The 24484-nt window shown below is 47.5% G+C and overlaps 1 protein-coding gene across 1 annotated transcript in view; it reads left to right on the top strand.

The window, feature by feature from the left end:
* The window catches only part of LOC309550274 (uncharacterized protein), a gene marked incomplete at both ends in the record, with an annotated part of 1476097 nt that overhangs the window by 912846 nt on the left and 538767 nt on the right, over positions 1–24484 (top strand). Inside the window, 1 exon segment of the mRNA XM_082250681.1 lies at positions 15371–16471. Within this exon segment, the coding sequence (XP_082106807.1) occupies positions 15371–16471 (1101 nt within the window).

Here is a 24484-nt window from a genome sequence, read left to right as displayed (position 1 = left end):
AGGGCCTATTTTGCGATTCGGCACTGTGTGACTTTTAACGGACAAGTGTGCGGTGACGCTGTACCTAAACGTATTTGATGTCCTTTTTTCCCCACAAACAGAGCTTTCTTTTGGTGGTATTTGATCACCTGTGCGATTTTTTTTTTTTTTTTTTTTTTTTTTTTTTTTTTTTTTTTTTTTTTTTTTGATCATGCGCTATAAACAAAAAAAGAGTGTAAATTTTGCAAAAATAACAATATTTTTCACATTTTTTATATGAAATTCCCCAAAAAAATGTAAAAATCAAAATTTTTTAACATTTTAGGCCAAGTTGTTTTCTGCTACATATTTTTGGTAAAAAAAATCGCAATAAGCGTATTTTGATTGGTTTTGGCAAAAGTTATTGCGTTTTACTAACTAAGGGAACGATTTTTGTCATTTTTGTTGTTTTTTTTTTAACGAGTAATGGCGGCGATCTGAGATCTGCTATACATATGCACTGTGTGGGGATTCAGCTCGGTGGCGGGTGTGGATGACCCCTTTGGGGGGGTTAGTTACACAGGGAGATAGCCGAGAAGTGGTTGCAAACAACAGTTTGGTTTATTCGTGCAATTTTCTTCACACAAGTGCAAGCGTCAAAAACATCAAAATAAAACACAAAATAAATCCTTGCCACTGTGGGCGGCTACCTTCTCACACACAGGAACCTACCTAGGGAAGTCTGTCTCCAACCTACTGTTGGGTAGACTTTGCTGATCCTACAGCAGACACTCCATAGTCCATGTTTTTTCTTCACACAACAAATGTCCATTGAACATGTCCCTTTTCCGCTTCACATTGAACATGTCCCTTTGCTTGTCTCTTCACATAGCAAACAGTTCATTTATTTCTTCCACCTAGAAATAGTTCAAGCCTTTCAACTTCCTTAAGCCGTCCTGGCTACCTTTCCTGCTGCCTTTGCAGGCGACACCCTATAGTAATTGGTGAATTGTCTAAACCAAGCAGAAGTGTATCTCCTGTCTGTGACAACATCCACAGATTTACCTGACTTCCTGTCACAACTGTTACTGTAAAAATGACACTGGCAGTGAAGGGGTTAACTTTTTTAGAGGGAGGGGTTAAGTGTGTCCCTAGGGGCGTGATTATAACTGTGATTGGATGTGGCTACTGGTGTAAGAACTGAGATCAGCGGTCCTACATAGCAGAACCATATGATCTCCATTCTTACACAGGGAAGAATGACAGGCGGCTTTGTTTACATTAGCCGCCTGCCTTTCTTCCAGGGTGACGGACGATCGCGAGTCGTGGTCCGCCAGGCACACGGGGGGGGGGGGTGGAAGGCCCTAGAGCCTCACAGGCTAGCAACGTAGCCCTACGTCGCTTTGCCTGTGAGGGGCTGCCCGCCGCAGTAAATAGTCGTGCTGCGGTCGGCAAGTGGTTAAGTATGGGAGTGATGCCAGAAGAGAGGGAGTGATTGAAGATGTTGGCTAAAGAGTGTAGGATAGAGTCAGAGGGTGACCGCAATATTTGCAAGGGTCCAGGGAGCAGGTGGTTAGGTGGGTGTTGAAAAAAGTTTAGCAAACTCGTGTATAGTAGCAGGGTTGAAAAAGGGAAGAGTTGATTGTGCCTTTGAGTATGGAGTGATATCTGTACAGCGGAGATCTCATCATGAATTGTATCAATCTTCTTTTTGTAGTGATTGGCGATCTCCTGGGCAGTGGATCAGTTAGTGGATGAAGGCAGTTGAGGACGAAGTAGCGTTAAGGGTAGAGAAGGGTTGATGGGCATGGGAAGATAAGTTGTTAATGAGAGTGCTAAAATAGGTCTGCTTGGCAGTGAGGAGACAGGATTTGTATTTTTGGAGGGCAGATTTATATTGGTTGAAGTCTTTAGAAGACTTATTCTTACACCACAGTGTCATCTGTTTGCCACGGTTGTAGGGGTCGGGGCCTAAATCTGTGTGTACTGAGGGAGGCGAGCTCATCCAGGGTGGAGGACAGAGATCTATTGTAGACAGAAGTGGTTAGATTGTGGCAGGACATGGGTGAGATTTTGTCATAGAGGTGGTCAGTAGCAGGAAAGAGAAGGATTAGGTGGGGAAGGTTTCTATGGGTAACTGTTAGGTGGTTGGAGGGAGAGGAGGTGAAGGTCTGGGAGATTATGAAACTAATAGTGTGGTGTTTAGAGAGAGAAAAAGGATTGTTGGAGAGGTTGCACAGAGAGCATAGGAAGGAGAATACATAGTCAAGGGTGTTGCCATCAAAGTGGAAGCATGAATCTATTGCTTCAGGTCAAAAGAGGAGGTTAGACTGAAAAGTTTAGCGGTAGTAGGCGTGTTAGTTTTAACAGTGATGTTGAAGTCACCGAGAATGATTTTTGGAATTTCAGAAAAGAGAAAGTAGGGTAGCCAGTCATCAAGAAAGGTTGATACGAGTCCAGGAGGCAGATAGATCACAGCACTTCTAAAAGAAACTGGGGAAAATCGATAAATACAATGTGCCTCAAATGAGGAGAGTGACAGAGAGGCAGGTGGGTGAAGTACCTGAAAGATGCTATGTGGGGCTAGAAGGATTCCCACTCCACCTCCCTTCCATCCACAGGGTCTGAGGAAGTGAGTCCAGAGAAGGCCATCATGGGAGAGGGAAGCAGGAGCAGCAGTGTTGGATTTATGAAGTCAAGTTTCAGTAACAGCAAGTAGTTAGTGATAAAGAGGTCATGGACAGAAGCTAGTTTTACAGACAGAGCAGGCATTCCAAAGGGCGCAAGAGAAGGGGAGGCTTGTTTTGGGAAGAAGAGGGTTAGAAACTAAATTGTGTGGATTGCTGCTCTTGCCAGAGGGCATGGGGTAATGGGAGTTTTGGATACAGTTAAGCGATGGAGGCCCAGGGTTTGGGATTTAATCTCCAGAGGTTGGGAGAAGCAGAAGGGTGAGGGAGGTAATATGGGATTGCAATTTATATGAAGGTACATGCCTCAGGGTTCTGGAGGTTTTATTAGCATGTGGGTTTAGAATTAGCAGGAGTTGGGAGAGGACAGAAGTGAGGGTGATATATACAGGCTGTAGGGTGGAGAAGAGGGGTGAAGAAAGGGAGATTAAGGAATGAGGACACAACTATCAGAAGGATTGGTAGAAAGTGCATGTTACAGAGAGGAAGGAGAGCGGAATGGGGAAACAAGGTCACCTACAGTCTGTTTGGTGTTTTTCAAAGTAGTTTGCTGTGTAGTCTCGCTTTGTGCAATCGCTGAAATGCAGAGCCGAAGTGCGCCCACTTAAATAAAGAACCCACTTATAGAAAGACATGCTCTCCCCAGCCATATATAGTGTGGAAACGTAGATGTACCCCTTCAGGGTCATAGCATTCCCCCACTTACAGGGCTGATACATTTCCTTCATTTTGGTGATGTCTCCTTTTCCACCAATGACCTTCTCACCTCATCAATCTATTGTAGAATTACTACATCTATACTAACAATGTCACGCTTACCCCTAACGCAGGTGGTCAGACACTATAGCTGGCTTCTGTGTTCTTCACCTATAGCAGCCTCCTTTCCCATAAGGCAAGCAGGCCTACCGATACTCAGTTGCCCCCAGGACTTAAAGAGGTTGTAAACCCTCTTGTATAACTTTTACCTATAGGTAAGCCTATATTAAGGCTTACCTATAGGTGCTATAAATATCTCCCAAACTTGCACCGTTTAGGAGATATTTACAGCGCAAACTGCCGATGACGTCATCGGCGCAGGCGCTCTGAGGGAACGGCCACCCGTGCCGTTCCTTCAGAGCTCAGTGCCGTGAACGGCGGCTCCCGCGCGCAAGCGCGGGAGTGATGTAATCGCGCCTCCGGCCAATCAGATGGCCGGAGGACGCGAACCCGGAAGCGGGATGGCAGGACATGTCGCCGTCCTGTCGCTGAGGTGGCGGCACGGCGGGGGCTTCGTTTTAAGGTAAGTACTACATAATGAGCTAGTATGCGATGCATACTAGCTCATTATGCCTCTCTCTTTACAGGGCTTTTTTTTCTCTGTTTTTTTTTTGACTTTACTTCCTCTTTAAACACAATGCTATGATGAATGTTGTGCAGAAAAACTATCAGCGCAGTTATAACCAAAAAATAAATAAATTAATCTTAGTGCAGGGATATACAGTAATCAACCAGTGTACAAACCCAAAACAGTGTATAAAATAAATAATCCGGCAGCTAACACAAAATAGTGTTATTCACTTACACAATACAATTTGATCAAACTTAAAAGGTGCTGCGCCAGAAACAAAGTGTAACATATAATGGAAATCAATCTGTGTATACAATAGAAAATGCAATCTCAGTGTCCATATAACATAAGTGCATTCCGGTATCCAGAAACAAAGTGTAACATATATCGGAAATCAATCTGTGTATACAATAAAAAGTGCAATCTCAGTGTCCATAAATCATAGGTGCATTCCGGTATCCAGAACTGTGATCACCCAATAACGTGATTAGTACAAAATACTGTGCTCCACTCCACCGCCACCAGAGATCTAAGTCTCTCACCTTAAACTTTGACCCAGAGACCTAAGCCAAACAAAGCTTTTACCCCTCAGGGGTCACAGGCAGGTGTCACCAGATGGTGTGGAGGTTTCACTAACAGATGCACTGGGACCAGGTAACCACGATGGTGCCGCTCTCACACAGGGCACAGAGAGATCACCACATAAGCAGAAAAGCAGAAAGAAATCTAATGCTCTCTAGAGCTCTACTGTTGAAGTCAGCGCCCTGTCGGCAAAGACGTAATGCGTATAGGGGGCGGAGCCTTTCCTGCTGCCCGCTCCTAATGTCCCTCCTATCGTCCCTCCTATCAGGGTCAGAGAATCCTATGACACCACACTGACCACACAGCTCCTCCTCCCAATGTTCCTCCTATCAGGGTTAGAGAATCCTATGACACAGAGGCATAACTAGAACCTTCAGGCCCCCAGTGCAAGAAACCATGAAGGGCCAGGGCCCTTCCCACTTATCACGGGGGTTGGAGGGCAGCAGGACCTGGATAGGAGGGGCAGTGGGGGTGACACATAGAGGAACAAATCCCCTCCATTTTCCTCCTGCAGCCGCTGAATGCCTATGCGAGGGAAAGGAGGAGAACTTGGCTTTTAGCAGCTGCAGGTGAAAAATGGAGGGATTTGTTCCTCTATATGCCCCCCCTTCTCATCCAGGTGTACAGGGGAATTACATGGGCCACAACAATTGTGACCCCTTTAGTTACTCCCCTGGGATGAGTGGCAGCAGCGGTGGTGGTGGGTGATGGGATCAATGGCAGCAGTGGTGGTTGGGTGGGGATGGGATCAGTGGCAGCGGTGGTGGTGGGGGAATGGGATGATTGGCACCTGTGGTGGAGGGGGGAATGGAAAGGGATAAGTGGCAGTGGTGGTGGGATGGGATGAGAGGCAGCAATGGTGGAGGGGATGGGATGAGTGGCGGCAAAGGGGGGAATGGAATGAGTGGCAGGGATGGTCGGGGGATGGGATGGAATGAGATACGGGGTGGTGGTTCGGGGGGGTAATGGGATGGAATCAGTGGCAGCGGTGGTGGTGGTGTGGGGGGGGGGGGTGAGTGGCAGCGGTGAGGGGGAGATGGGAGCAGTGGTGGTGGGGGGGGTGGGATGAGTGGCAGTGGTGAGGAAGGCATGGGATCAGTGGCAAGAGTGGTGGTTGGGGGGGATGGAATGGGATGAGTGGTAGCAGTGGTGGGGGAATGGATTCAGTGGCAGCAAAGGTGCTGGTGTGGGGAAGGAAATCAGTGGCAGCGGTGAGGGGGAGATGGGAGCAGTGGTGGTGGGGGGATGGGATGGGGGGCATGGGATCAGTGGCAAGGGTGGTGGTTGGGGGGGGATGGGATGAGTGGTAGCAGTGGTGGTGGGTGGGGGTAGATTCAGTTGGAGCAAAGGTGCTGGTGTGTATGGGGGTGAATCAGTGGCAGCAGTGGTTCTGGTGTATGTATGGAGGGGGGGGGGGGTTGGGAATCAGTGGTAGTGCTGATATTGAGGGATGGGATCAGTGTCACTCCCTTGCAGATCACTCAGTCCCTCCTCCTTACTAGGTCTCAGTGTATCTTCAGCTTTCTTCCTGTGTCTCCAGTAACTCCTATCCCATCATGGGGTCTCCTTACACGGTGGAGAGCTCCTCCCCCTTCACTCTACTGGCCCAGCCCGGGTCAGCTGATTTTCTCTTTCAGTCTCCCGACATTTATCTCCCTACTCTACTGAACTCAATGGGCGGCCAGAGAGGATGGGCAAGGACCGTGTGCCTGTGAGTACCCATAACTGCGGGTGGAGAGGATGGGCGGGGTGGGGACTGTGTGTGCCTGTGAGAGTGCACGTTAATGACCAGTGTACTATCTCCCGAGCAGCGGTGGGCCCCCCTACAGTGGTGGAACTCCAGGACCTATTCAGCAAGTGCGACTGCTGCAGCCCTGGTAATTCCCCCACTGCTATGACATGACACTGACCACACAGCTCCTCCTCCCAATTTCCCTCCAATCAGAGTCAGAGAATCCTATGACATCACACTGACCTCACAGCTCCTCCTTCAAATATCCCTCTATCCGACTCTTTATTTCTGGTGCTCTTAGGATGTGGGCTGAACCCCAGGCCTCCTTACTTTCAAAGTAGGGATGTTGGACCTGCATTGTATGTAATATCAGAAACCTCAGCATGAAGTGGGGTTTAAATAAAAAGAGACCCGACCAGTGAGGTGAGGAGGATTCTGGGAATGTCATTTGATTTTACTATTTGTGTTCAAATCTAGAGTTTTCCTCCTGTGAAGTCTGGAGATCATATGACCATCACATTGCCTCCACCTCCCTCCCTGATAGAATTGGGACATAAAAAGAAGATTCTAGAAGTCACCAGAGGGATCATCGAGCTGCTGACAGGAGAGGTGAGCGGTGCTGGAAAGGACGTCATGATGGAGAATCAGCCTCCCCTCACATCACCAGGTAAGAGGAGACTTTATTGTAAAGGAGAGAGCAGTACGGAGGCTCCACCTAGATCCCCCATCATCTGATAAACACATAGAAACAATGTATTCAGTCAGTGTGTGTGTTTCCTACAGATGGATCCAGTAATGGGAACCCACCAGAGAGATGTCCCCGTCCTCCGTATTCCCGGGATTCCACACCGGAAGATCACACCATCCCCCACCATCAGGTAGATGAGGAACAATCACTGATAGTATCATTAGGATCTGTACATTATCTGCATTGTTACCATTGATGTCATTTTTATTATATATTCAGAGTGGAAACCTGAGAGATTCTAAAGTTGAGGTTAAAGAAGAGATAAAAGAGGAGGATGATGAGGATGGGGTGATGGAGGAGTCAGAGTTTCTAAAGGAATGCAAAGATCTGTATCAGGACACCATGGAGGAGTCATCCAGCTACAGAAACCCACCAGAGAGATGTCCCCGTCCTCTGTATTCCCGGGATTCCACACAGGAAGGTCACACCATCCCTCAATGTTACAAGGTTGGTGGATTGGAGCATCTACAACATGGACTTCTGGAGAGGATGTGTTTTTATTTTTATATATAAAATTACAATATAAAAGCTTATATCTTCCAGATGATATTCTCTCTCATTTTCTTTGTTTAGAGTGGAGATCCAATCGATATAGAATTTGAGGTTAAAGCAGAAGAAGAAGAGACGTATGTGAGGGATGATCAGCAGTCTATGGAGGAGGATGGAATAACGGGGACATTTATAGAGGAGGACACTCCTACAGAGATCAGCACAGGTGGGTCATTAACACTAAATACATTCCTCCACCCATACTGATCACTGATTGGTCCAGAGTAGGGCGGGGACTGGGTGATATCAGCCTGTAATCCCCTGGTCACTTTCCTGAGCTGTGTTCCCCGTCCTGTATTCCTGTATTTCTCTCAGATAATCTTCCTTCTCTGTGCTGCAGACACAATTTATGTATCTAGACTGGATTTATGGGGATTCTGAGGTTCAGCTGGCAGCAAAACACCATAGACGCTGCTTGACCTAGACACCTGGGGTATGTACCTTGGGTCTTCTGCCCCATGTCCGGGTCTACCAAGATCTCTGACAGAACAATTCTCTCTTGCTCTGTTATTTTCTGACTGTGCCGGGTGGAGGGATAAGTCTGTATAGTCTCACACCCAAGTCACTGAGTGCAGTCTCAGGAGGTGGGAGGCAGCGGTGTGGGACCTCTGCAACTGATTATTGAACACAAATATTTTGACTCTTGACCTCTGCACTATATACTCTATGTTGTACATTACATACTCCTGACCACGACACTATATATTCTTTGTTGTACATTACATACCCCTGCACTATATACTCTATGTTGTACATTACATTCTCTTGACCCCTGCACTATATACTCTATGTTGTACATTACATAGTCCTGACTTCTGCTCCCCTCTACCCACTGCGATATATACACATAATATGGATTCTCTTTTGTTACACCCATTTCCTACCAGCTGGACATTTTATATCTGATGATTTATTTGTAATGAATCTTTATTTAGTTTCAACAAGAAAACAGAGAAAAATGAGACAACTACATTGGAAGTATGAGGGAAGGGTGTTAGCCAAACAGTGCCACAACCCAGGGGGGTACAAAAGTGCAACGTGGTACATAACTCTATGAAAAAGGAGCAGCAATTTGCAACAGGAAAATAATGCAATACCCACATTCGGCAGACAATAGAGGGCGGTCTGCCGGAAGCCATGAGCCGCAGTCAGTCATTAACATCTCCAAGTGTGGGGGGCCAACAGCCTCCATCAGACCACCCCCAGTGCGGTGCCCCCACCCGTTGCCCCCCGACACACCCAACCACCCAAAGCGGGCGGAGGGGGGGTACATGGCAACAGATCAGGACCTCACGAGAGGACAGCACAACCTTCCGGCCAGCTCAATGGCCTAAAGGGGCCAGAGGAGCGGGAGATGCAACATAGCTAGCTCCAGCAGTCCGCCCAGCATATTCTTAAAGTCACCCACCAGCTGTACGTGGGGGAGGAAACCAAAGGAGGAATCAAACAGAAGGGGGAAAAAAAAGAAGGAAAGGGGGGAGGAAAGAAGGAGAGCGAGGGGATAGGGAAGAAACATAGGGAAAAGAAAGCGAGGAAGAGGGTCGTACCTGCCAGAATCCGGATCGCCACCAGCACCATGCCCCCATAAGGTCCCCCCGTCCATCTGAAGGCAAAGACGCCCTACGGGAAGGAGCTTAAGGGCTGGGCCGGGGAAGGGCTGCCATGGACGGGTCAGCTAACACTAACCGGGCATGATCAAGGCTCGCGGGTAGCGCGTCCGGGTCACCTGAGTAATCAAGCCATGGTCTCTACCTCGAGTCGTTGCGCTCCCTTGTCCCCTGACATCCAGCAACCCTGTCCTCTGCATCTCTTATACTGTCTACCATCCACCGCCACTCCGACCTGCCCGGTACCTGCGGCCGCTTCCAATAAATCGGGATCAATCTCCTAGCAGCATTAAGGAGATGAGGCAGTAGGCTACGTCTATAGCAGCTGAGCGGCATACAGGGCACGTGCAGGAGAAAGTGGAGGGGGTTGAAGGGCACATCCAGGTCCAGGATAGACCTGATCTGTCCCTGGATATCGCACCAAAATGGGGCAATTACCGGGCACTCCCACCACAAGTGTAGTAGTGTACCAACACCGCCACAGTTCCGCCAGCATGCAGAGGAGGTAGAGGGATAGATGCGGGACAAGTCAGCCGGTACCCGGTACCAATGCGTCAGGAGCTTGTAATACGTTTCTTGCTTCTTGGAGTCTACTGAGCTCGAATGAGTTTGTTGGTAGAGACAAGAAAGTTGGGCGTCAGAGAGCTGCATTCCCAGGTCCCGCTCCCATAGTCGAACACAGATGGGCGCAGAAACAGAGGACGCAGCACCTAACAATTGGTAAACCATATGAGGGATGGGAGCGTCCTGGATGAACAGACGTTCAAAAGGCTTAAGAGAGGTCTGGGAGTGGATGGTAAGGCCATGAACAGCAAAGAAATGGTGGAGCTGCATATATTTCCAAAAGTTTAAAGGGGACCCGCCGTGGCGTGTTTTTAATACGTCGTAAGACAGGAGCTTTACCGCGTTCCATAAATTTACCGCAACTAGCATTGCCATCATCCACCCAGGGGTCATAAAAGGCCATCTGTTCCCCAGGAGGGAAATCAAAGGTAGCCCCCAAGGGGGGCCAACGGGGAAACAGGGTGCAAGGTCCAGGAGCTTATTCACTCGGTTCCACACCGCAAGCGCGTGGACCGTAAGGGGAGACACGTTGTCTGACAGCCCCCGGTACTCCCGGGAAAGCCAAGGGGCATAGGATAGATTCCTGCCCACCATAAACTTTTCAAGCGGGACCCAGAGCTTGGAGTGGGTATGGAAGCGCCAGTTGAGGATGCGCTGAAGGACAATTGCGCGATAATAGCGTTGAACGTCCAGAAAGGCCGAGACCTCTCAAATGTTTAGGGCGCTTCAGGGTAGCCAGGGCAATGTGGGGGCGTTTACCATTCCAGACAATTCCCGTAATCAGGCCATCCGGAAGTCGGAAAAGGCTACGAGGCAGGGGGATAGGTAGCATCTGCAGGTAGAACAACACCCTGGGGAGGATATTCATCTTAATAATATTAACCCTCCCTAACCAAGTAAAGGCCGTCTTGGTCCAATGTAAGAGGTCCTGTTTAATGTACGCAAAGAGGCGGGGGTAGTTGGCCGCTTAAAGTGTGTCAAAACGGTCCGTAAGTTGTACACCTAGGTATGTCAGAGAGGAGGTGGTCCACGTAAAGGGAAAGGCGGCCCGCAGGGAACCAGACAAGGATGCGGGCACACAGATGGGGAGAATCTCAGATTTGCCAAGATTAATCTTAAAGTTAGAGACATGGCTAAAGCGCTCAAGCTCTCGCATCAGGACCGGTAAAGAAAGCAGGGGGTCGGTAAGGTGGAACAAGATGTCGTCAGCATAAGCCGAGAGCTTATGTTCCGTCGTACCGACTCGCACACCTCTAATGTCGCCATTCGCCCGGAGCTTGGCCAAAAAGGGCTCCAAGACCAGGGCGAAAAGAAGGGGCGAGAGAGGGCATCCCTGTCTGGTACTGTTCCGGATCCTGAACCCGGCGGAAAGGCAGCCATTAACACGGACCCTAGCGCTGGGGTCTCTATACAGTGCCATGATCCAGGTTAGCATGTGTGGACCCAGGCCCAGCGACTCCAGAACACCCCGCAGATAAGTCCAGTCCACCCGATCAAACGCCTTTTCGGCGTCGGTTGAGAGGATCAGATATGGCGGCAAGTCAGGATGGGAGGTGGCCCAATAGACTAACTGTACCGCCCGAATAGCGTTATCCAGAGCCTCCCTGCCGGTAATGAAACCAGTCTGGTCGAGGTGGATAACCTGGGGCATAAGGTGTTTCAAGCGATTTACAAGGAGTTTAGCCAAAATTTTGATATCCACGTTAAGCAATGAGATGGGACGGTAGCTTTGTGGTACCGTTGGATCCTTATTGGCCTTCAGGATCACCGTAATATGGGCCATCAAGGCCTGCGAGGGTATCTCCCCACCTGTGGCCAATGAGTTAAAGTAGTCACACATGGGCTGCTGTAGAAGAGGGAGGAAGGTTTTGTAATAGGCCTTTGTATAGCCGTCAGGGCCAGGGCTTTTGCCATTAGGCAGGGAGAGGATCGTGCATTCCAGTTCGTCCAGCGTAGTGGGAGAGTCAAGGTCAGAGCGCTGTTCCGTGGACAAGGAGGGGACAACATGATCAGAGAGATAATCTCTGATTGCCGTCAACTTAGCAGCTTGGGAGTCTGCTGTAGTGGAACCTGACCAGTCATAAAGGTCCGCATAATAGGTGCGAAACAGGTCTGCAATCTCTGAGGGCTTAAAAACCGGGCCGCCCGATGGGGAGTGCAGCTTGTGCACACACATCTGGGCGCGTTTCTGACACAGGGCCGGGCAAGCGTGCAGCCGCATTTGTTGTCTTGTTCGTAAAACTTGTGAGATACGTGGCGCAGGCGAGCTCGGGTATGTCTGTCCAAGTGGCAAGAAAAAAGGAGGCGCAAGTAGAGCAGTTTCGTCAGTGCGTCAGGGGCACCAGTCTGCTTGTGAGTAAATTCAGCCTGTTGTAAAGAGGTCAGCACTCGGTGGAAGTCTGCCTGGCGCTCACGCTTAGGCTTAGCTCCTAGGGAGACGAGCTCCCCTCGCACCACCTCTTTATGCGCTTCCCATATCAGTCCCCCACCCAGATCCTCAGACGCATTCTCCGCAAAGTAGCGCCGCAGGACCTCCGAGACCCTGGTGACCGCCTGCGAGTCATCCAACAAGTTTTCATTCAGCCTCCAGGTCCAGGACCGAGAGGAACCAGAAGGTAAGGCAAGCTCCAACACAATCTGGGCATGATCGGAGATCGTGATGTTACCAATGGACGACCGCAGGAGGAACTCCAGGGTGGGGTGATCAATGTAAATAACATCAATCCTCGTATACACCTCATGCAGAGAAGAGAAGTAACTAAAGTACTTTTTATGGGGATGTAAAATCCGCCAGGAGTCCACGAGGAGATGGGACTGGAGAGTTTTACGGTAGCGCTTTAGAAAGGGGAATGAGTGGGAGGAGCGACCATGAGGGGTATCAAGGAGAGGATCAAAACAGACACTGAAGTCACCGCCAACGATCAGGGAGCCTTCCCTGAAGGAAGCCAGGCGCTCAAGTATCGCATCTATAAAAGTAAGCTGACCTGTGCAAGGTGCATAAATAGAGGCGAACGTATACATACCCATGATCGTGCCTTTCAGGAACACATAGCAGCCATGTTGGTCCGTCAAGTGATCAGTAGGCTGAAAAGGACAGGCTCTGTGGATAGCAATGGCCATGCCCCTAGATTTACTAATCGGGGATGGACTGTGGAACAACTGAGTGAACAGGTGAGTGGGGAGCTTCGGAAGAGACTGAGGGGTAAAGTGGGTCTCCTGCAGGAGAACCACCTGTGCTTTGAGCTTTTTCAGCTCCCACCACAAGCGGTTACGTTTATGAGGAGAGCACAAACCACGGACATTATAAGATATTACCTTAAATAACGCCATCAGTAGACCAGTGGGGGCTGATTGACGGAAGCATCCAGACTGGCAGGCACGACAGGAGTCAGGGAGAGAAAGGGAAAGAACAAAAGCAAAAAGATGTTAAGACATGGAAAGACATGGAAACAAAAGTGCATGACACAGAAAATATACATAAGCCACAGTAAGTGGCAAACATTGCTCACCTTTAGGTGAAAAAATACCTAAGGTTTTGGCCAAGGGTGTAAGCCCAAGGGGGGGGGGCAGGAGCCATCGTCCAACAAAGGGGACTAAATAACCCGTAAAGGTAGGGCCTACTGGGGGGTATCGTGGGCCAACCACGGAGAGGGGGGAGACACGGCTTCCAAAAATAGGGGAGGGGAACAAGGGAGGACACCCACCCACACCCGCCAGCCCAGCCCAAGGAGAAAGTGCATCCAAACCCCGGGACCCTAGAAGGGGTCTAGGCCAATCAGACCAAAAGTCCCAACCAGTCCCCTCCAGCATCAGTCTAAGGCACCAAAAACAGGGGTCATAACAGGGGGGCTAGGGGGGAGATCAGCAGGGGTAAAGAGCTTCAGTCACAGCGGAGGAGCTGAGGAAAAAGTGCAGAGGGCCAACAGTTCCATCGGTCAGGGATCTTCAGCCCGGGCTGCTGATGCCGGTGCGCCCGAAGAGCGCGGGCGATTCCGCTTGCGTTTGTTAGCGAGAGACTGACTGCCAGGGCTGAGGAAGAGTCTTCGCTGAGAGGTCAGAGAAAGTTCTCCAGTCGGGGAAGTCCACAGGGTCCAGGTCCAGGGTAGACAGGAACTCAGGGAGATCATCCTTGGTGCGGAGGGTAGTGGAGACCCCATTCGTAGAAGCCTGAAGATAAAAAGGGAAACCCCAGCGGTAGGTGAGATCAGCAGCATGGAGGGATTCCAGGAGGGGGCGCAGGGCCCTGCGCTGCATCAGCGTGAGGCGTGACAAATCTTGGTAGAAATATAAGCGGGCACCATCAAATTCAAAAAAGGGTTTATTCCGCATTTTACGCATGATGCTGTCCTTGAGAGTGAACTTGTGGAGCTTGCAAATTATATCACGTGGGTTGTCCACATCTTGTGATGGAGGTTGCAAGGCCCTATGAGCCCTGTCAATTTCTATAGGGGCAGTGGCAGGGAGTTCCAGGATGGCCCGGAAGACATCAACCAGGGTGGGAATGATGTCCTTCGGTGCTTATACCGTTTATGCTGCGATTCTCAAAGTCATCAAGCTGACATAATAGGGCCTCAATCTTCCTGTCCTGGTCCAGTTTCCACCCTGTTAATGAACCTGTCTAAATCAGCTTTAGTAGGCAAGGCCCAAATGTGTTTCCTAAAAATCTCCATCCCCCAGAATATCAGCAACATCAGAGCCCCCCTCACCGGACTCTGGGGAGGGGGGGACGTGGAGGCGATCGGTGTACTCATGGATCGCTGCGGTGAGAGTCCTGGATCAGTACTCCACGATGGGCTTGCCTCATGGTGTGGAGAGGCCGGGGCCATCTTGGATGTCCAGGCTTCCCTGCCGCGGGTCTCCAGAAAAAAGGATGGAAGGCTGGGTGAGTGCTGAGAGCCGGGGGATCCCGGGTTGCTGTGAGATAGAGGCGGCGGGTATGGAGCTCAAGCACCATGCGTCCTCACTCCTTCATAGTCAGGCCCTATATCTGATGATTTGATTGGAGGACAGACTTTTACATGGTGATAATAATGTGATAACATCCTCCAACTTTGGAACCTTAAACAGAAAGTGATAATGAGGGAGGAGTCAGTAACCCAATGATAGTGGTCTTCAGGATCAGGCCAGTCTTCATCTTGGTTGTTCTCCCCCCATCCTCACTCACTGACCTCTGGTGGGGCTCAGCCCCACTGTTATTCATGACTAAATCATGGACTAAATAAGGAAGTGCGGGACTTCTTGTGTTAGGAAGATGGCAATGAGTGATAGAGGGGGATGGGACACTCGTCCTATAATCCCATCATCACTGTCACTCCTATAAAAGACAGTTCTCGATGTTTCCTCACTCTCTGACTAAGGTCCATGAATAAAGAAATGAACTGGTAGGAGATCAGAGGACCCATTTGCTAGTTACCTTGGGGGGGGGGGATTGTAAGATCCTCGAGGGAAAGCTGTCTCATGTGGGCGGAGTCCTGGTTTAGGGGAACCAATCTGCTGATGTCTAGTAATAATCTTTGTATTTCTATTTTAGTAGATGGACGGGAGATGAGGAAAACCTCAGAGGATTGTCTCACATTGTCTCCAGACTGTAAAGTAGAAGATGAGGACATCACACAGTATAGTCCAGGAAAAAACCCGGCTACCACAAGGTCGCACACTGGTGAGAAGCCGTATTCCTGTCCTGATTGTGGGAAAGGGTTTTCAGGGAAGTCCACTCTTTCCAAGCATCAGAGATCTCACACTGGTGAGAAGCCGTATTCCTGTCCTGAGTGTGGGAAATGTTTTGCACAGAAGTCCCATCTTTCCAGACATCAGAGATCTCACACGGGGGAGAAGTCTTATTCCTGCCCTGAGTGCAGGAAATGTTTTTCAGTAAAGTACCAACTTTTTCGACATCAGAGATCTCACACAGTCGAGAAGCCGTATTCCTGCCCTGAGTGTGGGAAATGTTTTTCACAGAAATCCACTCTTTCCATGCATCAGAGATTGCACACTGGTGAGAAGCCGTATTCCTGTCCTGAGTGCGGGAAATGTTTTTCAGTGAAGTCTGATCTTTCCAAGCATCAGAGATCGCACACTGGTGAGAAGCCGTATTCCTGTCCTGAGTGTGGGAAATGTTTTTCAGTGAAGTCCAGTCTTTCCATACATCAGAGATTGCACACAGGTGAGAAGCCGTATTCCTGCCCTGAGTGCGGGAAATGTTTTTCAGTAAAGTACAAACTTTACATACATCAGATATCTCACACAGTCGAGAAGCTGTATTCCTGCCCTGAGTGCAGGAAATGTTTTTCAGTAAAGTACCAACTTTCTCGACATCAGAGATCTCACACAGTCGGAAAGCCATATTCCTGCCCTGAATGTGGAAAATGTTATTCACGGAAATCCACTCTTTCTATGCATCAGAGATCGCACACTGGCACTGGTGAGAAGCCGTATTCCTGTCCTGAGTGTGGAAAATCTTTTTCATGCAAGTCCGCTCTTTCCACACATCAGAGATCACACACTGGTGAGAAGCCGTATTTCTGTCCTGAGTGCGGGAAATGTTTTTCAGATAAGTCCAATCTTTCCAGACATCAGAGATCGCACACTGGCAGTGGTGAGAAGCCGTATTCCTGTCCTGAGTGTGAGAAATGTTTTTCAGATAAGTCCAATCTTTCCAGACATCAAAGATCGCACACTGGTGAGAAGCCGTATTCCTGTCCTGAGTGCGGGAAATGTTTTTCAGTGAAGTCTGATCTTTCCAAGCATCAGAGATCGCACACTGGTGAGAAGCCGTATTCCTGTCCTGAGTGCGGGAAATGTTTTTCAGTGAAGTCTGATCTTTCCAAGCATCAGAGATCGCACACTGGTGAGAAGCCGTATTCCTGTTCTGAGTGTGGGAAATGTTTTTCAGTGAAGTCCAGTCTTTCCATACATCAGAGATTGCACACAGGTGAGAAGCCGTATTCCTGCCCTGAGTGCGGGAAATGTTTTTCAGTAAAGTACAAACTTTACATACATCAGATATCTCACACAGTCGAGAAGCCGTATTCCTGCCCTGAGTGCAGGAAATGTTTTTCAGTAAAGTACCAACTTTCTCGACATCAGAGATCTCACACAGTCGGAAAGCCATATTCCTGCCCTGAATGTGGAAAATGTTATTCACGGAAATCCACTCTTTCGATGCATCAGAGATCGCACACTGGCACTGGTGAGAAGCCGTATTCCTGTCCTGAGTGTGGAAAATCTTTTTCATGCAAGTCCGCTCTTTCCACACATCAGAGATCACACACTGGTGAGAAGCCGTATTTCTGTCCTGAGTGCGGGAAATGTTTTTCAGATAAGTCCAATCTTTCCAGACATCAGAGATCGCACACTGGCACTGGTGAGAAGCCATATTCCTGTCCTGACTGTGAGAAATGTTTTTCAGATAAGTCCAATCTTTCCAGACATCAGAGATCGCATACTGGTGAGAAGCCGTATTCCTGTCCTGAGTGCGGGAAATGTTTTTCAGTGAAGTCTGATCTTTCCAAGCATCAGAGATCGCACACTGGTGAGAAGCCGTATTCCTGTCCTGAGTGTGGGAAATGTTTTTCAAGCAAGTCATATCTTTCCACACATCAGAAATTACACACTGGTGAGAAGCCGTATTCCTGTCCTGAGTGTGGGAAATGTTTTTCATTGAAGTCCCTTCTTTCCAAACATCAGAGATCTCACACTGGTGAGAAGCCGTATTCCTGTCCTGAGTGCGGGAAATGTTTTTCATTGAAGTCCAATCTTTCCACACATCAGAAATTGTACACTGGTGAGAAGCCTTATTCCTGTCCTGAATGTGGGAAATGTTTTTCAGAGATGTCCGCTCTTTCCACACATCAGAGATCGCACACGAGTGAGAAGCCGCATTCCTGTGCTGAGTGTGGGAAATGTTTTACACAGAAGTCCAATCTTAACAAACATCAGAGATCTCACACGGGGGAGAAGCCATATTCCTGTCCTGAGTGAGGGAATTGTTCCTCACTGAAGTCCTGTCTTCCTGTACTTCAGGGGTCTCACACAACCCTGGAGGTGTATTAGTGCCTTGAGTGCGGGAAATGTCTTCTATATGAATGTTGGTGGACATGTGGGGAAGAAGCACATCTGTTATACACCGCAGATATACTCCATGGCTGATCTTCATTATGTAAGAAACCCTTCATAAAGAGATCAGAGATCACCAAAGACATGGATGAAGTGTTGTCCTATTGGACGTATTGGTGGGCGGGTCTGGTGCTGGGCAGCTGTGCGGGATGTCAGGAGCTTCCTTTGGTATCCAGAAGTCATATCAGCGGGGTAGTGTTATGTCACACATATGTAGAGGATCCATGCCTGGAGAGTGGGCCCTGCCATCGGAGGCCATTTGCATTGGCTGGGAGACCAGCTGTTAGCGGGTGGCCATTAAGTGTTAGACACGTGAAATTCGTTTTGCTGCGAATACTAATTCCGACAAATTTTTGGTTATTCCTAGATTCCGATGTATCCAAATCTCCATATGAAATGTTAATGAATTTTGTTGAAATCTGTTAAAATTTGTTTTCTTTATTCATTTTCTAACGAATTGCAACTTTTCAGAACGATTCAAATTCAGGTCAGTCAAAATACGATCGACCGATGCAAATTCTGCGTGAAGAAATAGCTGGTTGTTAAGCAGCAAGCCGGGAAGCCGGCCGCCCGCATCCTTACCAACCATGACTCATCAGCTGTCAACCGCTTCCCCACTTACAGATGAATGTAAAGAATAGAATGCCGTCATTGCCCAGCAATAGAAAAAAACGGCGTGCTCCCCCCCCCCCCCCCAAAGTCCATACCAGGTACTTCGGGGATCAAAATTAAAAAAAAAAAAAAAAAAACAGCGTGGGTTCTCCCCTAAAATCCATACCAGACCCTTTATCCCATCTTACAGCCTGGCAGGTCAGGAAAGTGGGAGGGGCGAGCGAGGCCCGCCCCTCCTTAACCATACAAGGCCACTCGTCCTCAACATGGGGGGGTGGGTGCTTTGGGAAAGCTCTGCCCCTGCACCTCACCCCAAAGCACCTTGTCCCCATGTTGATGGGGAAAGGGGCCTCTTCCCCACAACCATGGCCTTTGTTTGTGGGGGTCTGCCGGCAGGGAGCTTGTCATCATCTGAAAGCCCCTTTTACCAAGGGGTCCCCCAGAACCCGCCCTCCCCCCATTGTGAATGAGTATCGGGAACATAGTACCTGTACCTATTCACCAGAAAAATGTCAAAAAGTAATATAAACACACACACAATTTTCTCCTAATCATGCCCAACCCAGATATAGAAGTTGTGTTCCTGCCTCTGGGATCCGGGTCGCCCTGCGGATGCATCGATTGCCCTGTGGAAGAGGTCCGGGACACGTGAGTATGTTTGGCTTGAGGTCAGCAGAAGGGAGCAGACGCCATGCGGGCTGCTAGGGAGTAACCAAAAGGAAAACATATGGAGGGGACTCTGCTCTCTGGGTGATCGATGTGCATTGCAGCATCTTATCAAAGTTTGGTGCAGTTGCCTACCTTTGTCTTCTGTTTGTTGAAGCAAGGTTACCTTCTGTGTAGCGGTGCCCCCGCAGGAGCCGCTTGGATATTGGTTTGCCCGGGCCTCCCACTGAGTACTCCACAGCCAGATACAGGGTATTTTCACACAGCCAGGTGCACACTCTTCCGCTCGTTGTCTCCAATGACCAGTCTAGGGGATGTGTTTTTATGTTTTATTTGGAGAACTTGGATAGGAGAAGAAAAACCAGAGCTATCATGAGAGTCCCAACATCCTATCTGTTCAGAGAAATGGGAACCTACAGATGTTCACAAGGAACCACTGTCATATGTGTGGACTTTAAGGGCACAGCATGAGACAGATAACAACTACATGGATTTATCCTAAAATAACATTTATTGATTTATCTAAAACCAGATCTCAATAAAATGAGGAAACTGACCCCAAACTGAGCTCAGCTCGTACACAGGAGATCAATGTCTCCTACTAATTTCACTCATGTACATCATACATATATAAGGATAAGTTGGTATATATTGTGTAGGTATAGATATTTCCTCTCTTCACTTAGATGTAACATTTAGTGACGGCCATGTACTTTATTACTGAATATATCTTATTACTATTATAACAATCTCCTTACTATATGGATTTTATTGTGTCAGATTTTTTTGTATACATGTCTGCATCATATTTGTTACTGATGTCAACATTTGTATCAATTACTGTATGTATAATAAATGACTACGTTCAGATTCTATTTTTGTATATCTTAGTTGGTGACCTGCCTCATTTAAAGTCCCACGACCTCTGTTTTCTGTTTGCATTAACCATTAGGAATAGAGGCACGTCACTGTGTTTGCTTCGGATCATATTCCTCTATCTTTGTCTAAATATCGCACAAGGCTTCTTCAGGACTATGAAGATGTACAGACAGTTTTCTCTTAAAATAAAAAGACTCGATATTAGTGTTTCATAAACGTAGAACATAATCTGTATTTATGTACATCATAATAAATACAAACATGACTTACTAGCACACGGCCTTCCTTCAAACCCCCAACAAATTAACCCGACCTGTGGCGGACACAGGGGGGAAAAAATCAGATCAAAATGTGTTGTATATACAGGTATTTGTCCTGATGACACTAGGTACAAGATAAAATATACAGTATCAAAAGTAAGTACACCCTCTCATTTTTGTAAATATTTTATTCTATCTTTTCATGTGACAACACTGAAGAAATGACACTTTGCTACAATGTAAAGTAGTGAGTGTACAGCTTGTATAACAGTGTAAATTTGCTGTCCCCTCAAAATAACTCAACACACAGCCATTAATGTCTAAACCGCTGCCAACAAAAGTGGGTACACCCCTAAGTGAAAATGTCCAAATTAGGCCCAATTAGCTATTTTCTCTCCCCGGTGTCATGTGACTCGTTAGTGTTACAAGGTCTCAGGTGTGAATGGGGAGCAGGTGTGGTAAATTTGGTGTTATTGCTCTCACTCTCTTACTGGTCACTGAAAGTTCCACATGGCACCTCATGGCAAAGAACTCTCTGAGGATTTGAAAAAAATAATTGTTGCTCTACATAAAGATGGCCTAGGCTATAAGAAGATTGCCAAGACCCTGAAACTGAGCTGCAGCACAGTGGCCTGGACCATACAGCGGTTTAACAGGACAGGTTCCACTCAGAACAGGCCTCGCCATGATCGACCAAAGGAGTTGAGTGCACGGGCTCAGCGTCATATCCAAAGGTTGTCTTTGAAAAATAGACGCATGAGTGCTGCCAAGCATTGCTCAAGAGTTTGAAGGGGTGGGGGGTCAGCCTGTCAGTGCTCAGACCATACGCCGCACACTGTATCAAATTGGTCTGCATGGCCATCCCAGAAGGAAACCTCTTCTAAAGATGATGCACAAGAAAGTGCGCAAACAGTTTGCTAAAAACAACTAAGGACATGGATTACTGGAACCGTGTCCTGTGGTCTGATGAGACCAAGATAAACTTATTTGGTTCAGACGTGTGTGGAGGCAACCAGGTGAGGAGTAAAAAGACAAGTGTGTCTTACCTATAGTCAAGCATGGTGGTGGGAGTGTCATGGTCTGGGGCTGCATGAGTGCTGCCGGCACTGGGCAGCTACAGTTTATTGAGGGAACCATGAATGCCAACATGTACTGTGACATACTGAAGCAGAGTATGATCCCCTCCCTTCGGAGACTGGGCCGTAGAGCAGTATTGCAACATGATAACGACCCCAAACACACCTCCAAGATGACCACTGCCTTGCTAGAGAAGCTGAGGATGAAGGTGATAAACTGGGCAGGCATGTCTTCACACCTAAACCCTATTGAGCATCTGTGGGACATCCTCAAACGGAAGGTGGAGGAGCGCAAGGTCTCTAACATCCACCAGCCCTGTGACGTCATCGTGGAAGAGGACTCCAGTGGCAGCCTGTGAAGCTCTGGTGAACTCCATGCCCAAGAGGGGAAAATAATGGTGGCCACACAAAATATTTACACTTTGGGCCAAATTTGGACACTTTAACTTAGGGGCGTACTCACTTTTGTTGCCAGCGGTTTAGACATTAATGGCTGTGTGTTGAGTTATTTTGAGGGGACAGCAAATTTACACTGTTATACAAGCTGTACACTCACTACTTTACATTGTAGCAAAGTGTAATTTCTTCGGTGTTGTCACGTGAAAAGATAGAATAAAATATTTACAAAAATGTGAGGGGTGTACTTACTTTTGTGAGATACTGTATATGTGTAGTAGTTTGATCTTAGACATACAAATTCTTATACAAGAAGGCGGGATATAAACTAAACTTTATAGAAAACCGACAGCCTGCAACACAGTTTTACATGCCAATAGTTTTCATCCAAACCCCCCGGTACATAGTATACCCTACTCCCAGTATCTTAGATTGCATCGAATCTGTTTGAACGACGAAGATTTTAAACGGGAGGCGGACTCCCTTCGAAAGAGATTGCTTATTAGAGGCTATTCGCGGACTACACTGCGAAAAGCTTATAATAGGGCTTATAAGCCCAAAAGAGAGGAAGTTATGTTCCGAGGCCTGAAACAACCAAAAACAGAAAAAGTCAGTTTACTAACACCTTATACTAGACAACATACACAAATTAGAAAAATACTTCAACATCATTGGTACAGACATCCATGCTCTCATCTGCCAGGACTCCACCCACTGTCCAATATACTCCATGGCTATTGGATCAGTGTGAAACATCAAGACAGCATGAGCTGTGTCCCTGTTAGGCAGAGAAACCAAAAACTCTATCCACTCATTCTAGCACCTACCTAGGAGGGCTCTACATCTGTATGGCAGGGTCTGTTTGATTATTCACCTGCTGGGATGGTGCTCTGATGTGAGAAGCTGCAGTGTCAGTATTCCTTTAGCAGTAATTAACCCCTTACAGGTTTTTCTCACCCAGCAAACAAACAACTGTTACACTGTCTTTTTTGACAGCTTAGAAGACTTTAGCAGCCGTAGTTTGAATTGTGAATTTAAAAATAAAAAATGACTACATAGCTAGAGTAGCAACTATATATGTTATAATATTTTATTTCTTAACAATATGGAGTTCTCCTTTGCACCGTGTCTGTTTATCATGGATTTATTTCTTACTGCGACAGGTCCTTGTGCCGCTGCAGCCTAATCCCTCTATGCTGTGGCTGCTCTATGCAGGTCATAGCTGGAGGGGGGCAGCGTCTTCCTTACTGATACTGTTCCTGGATTGTCAGCTCTTCTGCAGGCCTCATAAAGCTGGTGTATGGGAAGCTGACTAATGGACACTTTCTATTAACCCTCTCCAGATCTCCATGTATTATGCACACCGTAGACTGGGCCTTTGGTGCTTGACAGGCAAAACCCGGTATAAATTTTCTGCTTTGTTCAGACATCCAGGGAGAAAGATGACCCCTACCAACAGGTTGCCACAGGTAGTCAAGACACTCTAAAGGAGTCTGTTACAACTTTCCCTGTGCAAGGAGTCTCAACTCTGACTGATCCTGCTTTTCCCTTGCAGGATCAGTCAACTTACCAATTTAACCCTTTTCAAACAATTCCTAATAGGAAGATGAGGATGATCTATAAGCAGGTTTTTGTACCTCTCTTCCTGCAGAGGTAACTGCAGTGCAAGTATTTTTAGCACTTCCAAAGGAGTGCGTTGCCTTTTTCCCTATGATGTTTAATCTAGAAGCTCGTGCTAGAAGAGTAGTGCAAATTGAACAGAAGGACAGAGCAGCGGAATGTCTTAGTGGTCATCACCTTGCAGCACTGGGTTGCTCAGTTCAAACCCCAACCTGAACACTTCTACCTGCACTGCAGGATGTCAGATTAGGCACTTGTGAAGAGGAAGAGGTCTTCCAGTATAATGAGTCACCTATTTGGTTGACGTGGCCTTCATGAGCTTAGCCATATGCATGGAGTTGCCATTGGGGGATGCTGTGTCCTTCAGGGGTATACTCAATAATGATGATTAGTGGGTCCTTGGAAGGGGTTTAGGGTCTTCTGGTGGACTTGTCCCTAAGGGGTATATCTGTCTGCAGTTGTTGTGGCAGGCGCAGCACTACAAAGTGCCTTATGCGCTGTGGCATTAGAAGAATTGGATCGCTCTGACTTCAGTCTAATCAGACTGTCTGTTACTCTATAAATTCCTCCAATACCGTTCTATGGAAAGCAGTAGGTTTAAAGAGCACACCAAACACTTAAGATATCTTCTTTATTAACTTCAACTTTTCTTCATAGATAACAGTGACACTTTTGCAGCAGACAGTCCATGTACAACATGTGCTGAATACAGTATAACAAATGGTGGATATATTTCTCTCTCTCTATTGCTGTTTGAGTTTGTTTGCTTGGGTTTGGTTTTGAGTTGTTAGAGTTGTTTGGGTTTGTTCGATAGTTTGAATTCGATATAACTTTTGATGTTTGATAGTTTGTTTGGTGGAACTACAAGTGAACACATAACTAGTTCAGTATACAGCTCTAATCACATTACTAACAATAGGAACATGTATAACTGTTAATTACCTATTTTTGGCCACTTGCTTCCATAAAACTGCTCTGTGGATCTGTGTGTCTATTCAGTTCTCTTGCTCTGTAGTGGAATGAGAAGGCTGGCTGAGAGCACTAGGCTTCAGAGAAAAAATGGGTGTAAGGCTGGCTGTGATTGGCCAAGACTGTTGCTGAGTGTG

The sequence above is a fragment of the Pelophylax lessonae genome, assembly GCF_965119305.1.
Source record: "Pelophylax lessonae genome assembly, chromosome: 3".
NCBI lineage: Eukaryota > Metazoa > Chordata > Amphibia > Anura > Ranidae > Pelophylax > Pelophylax lessonae.
The sequence above is the reverse complement of the archived record's forward strand: the minus strand, read 5'-3'. Positions and strand labels throughout refer to the sequence as shown.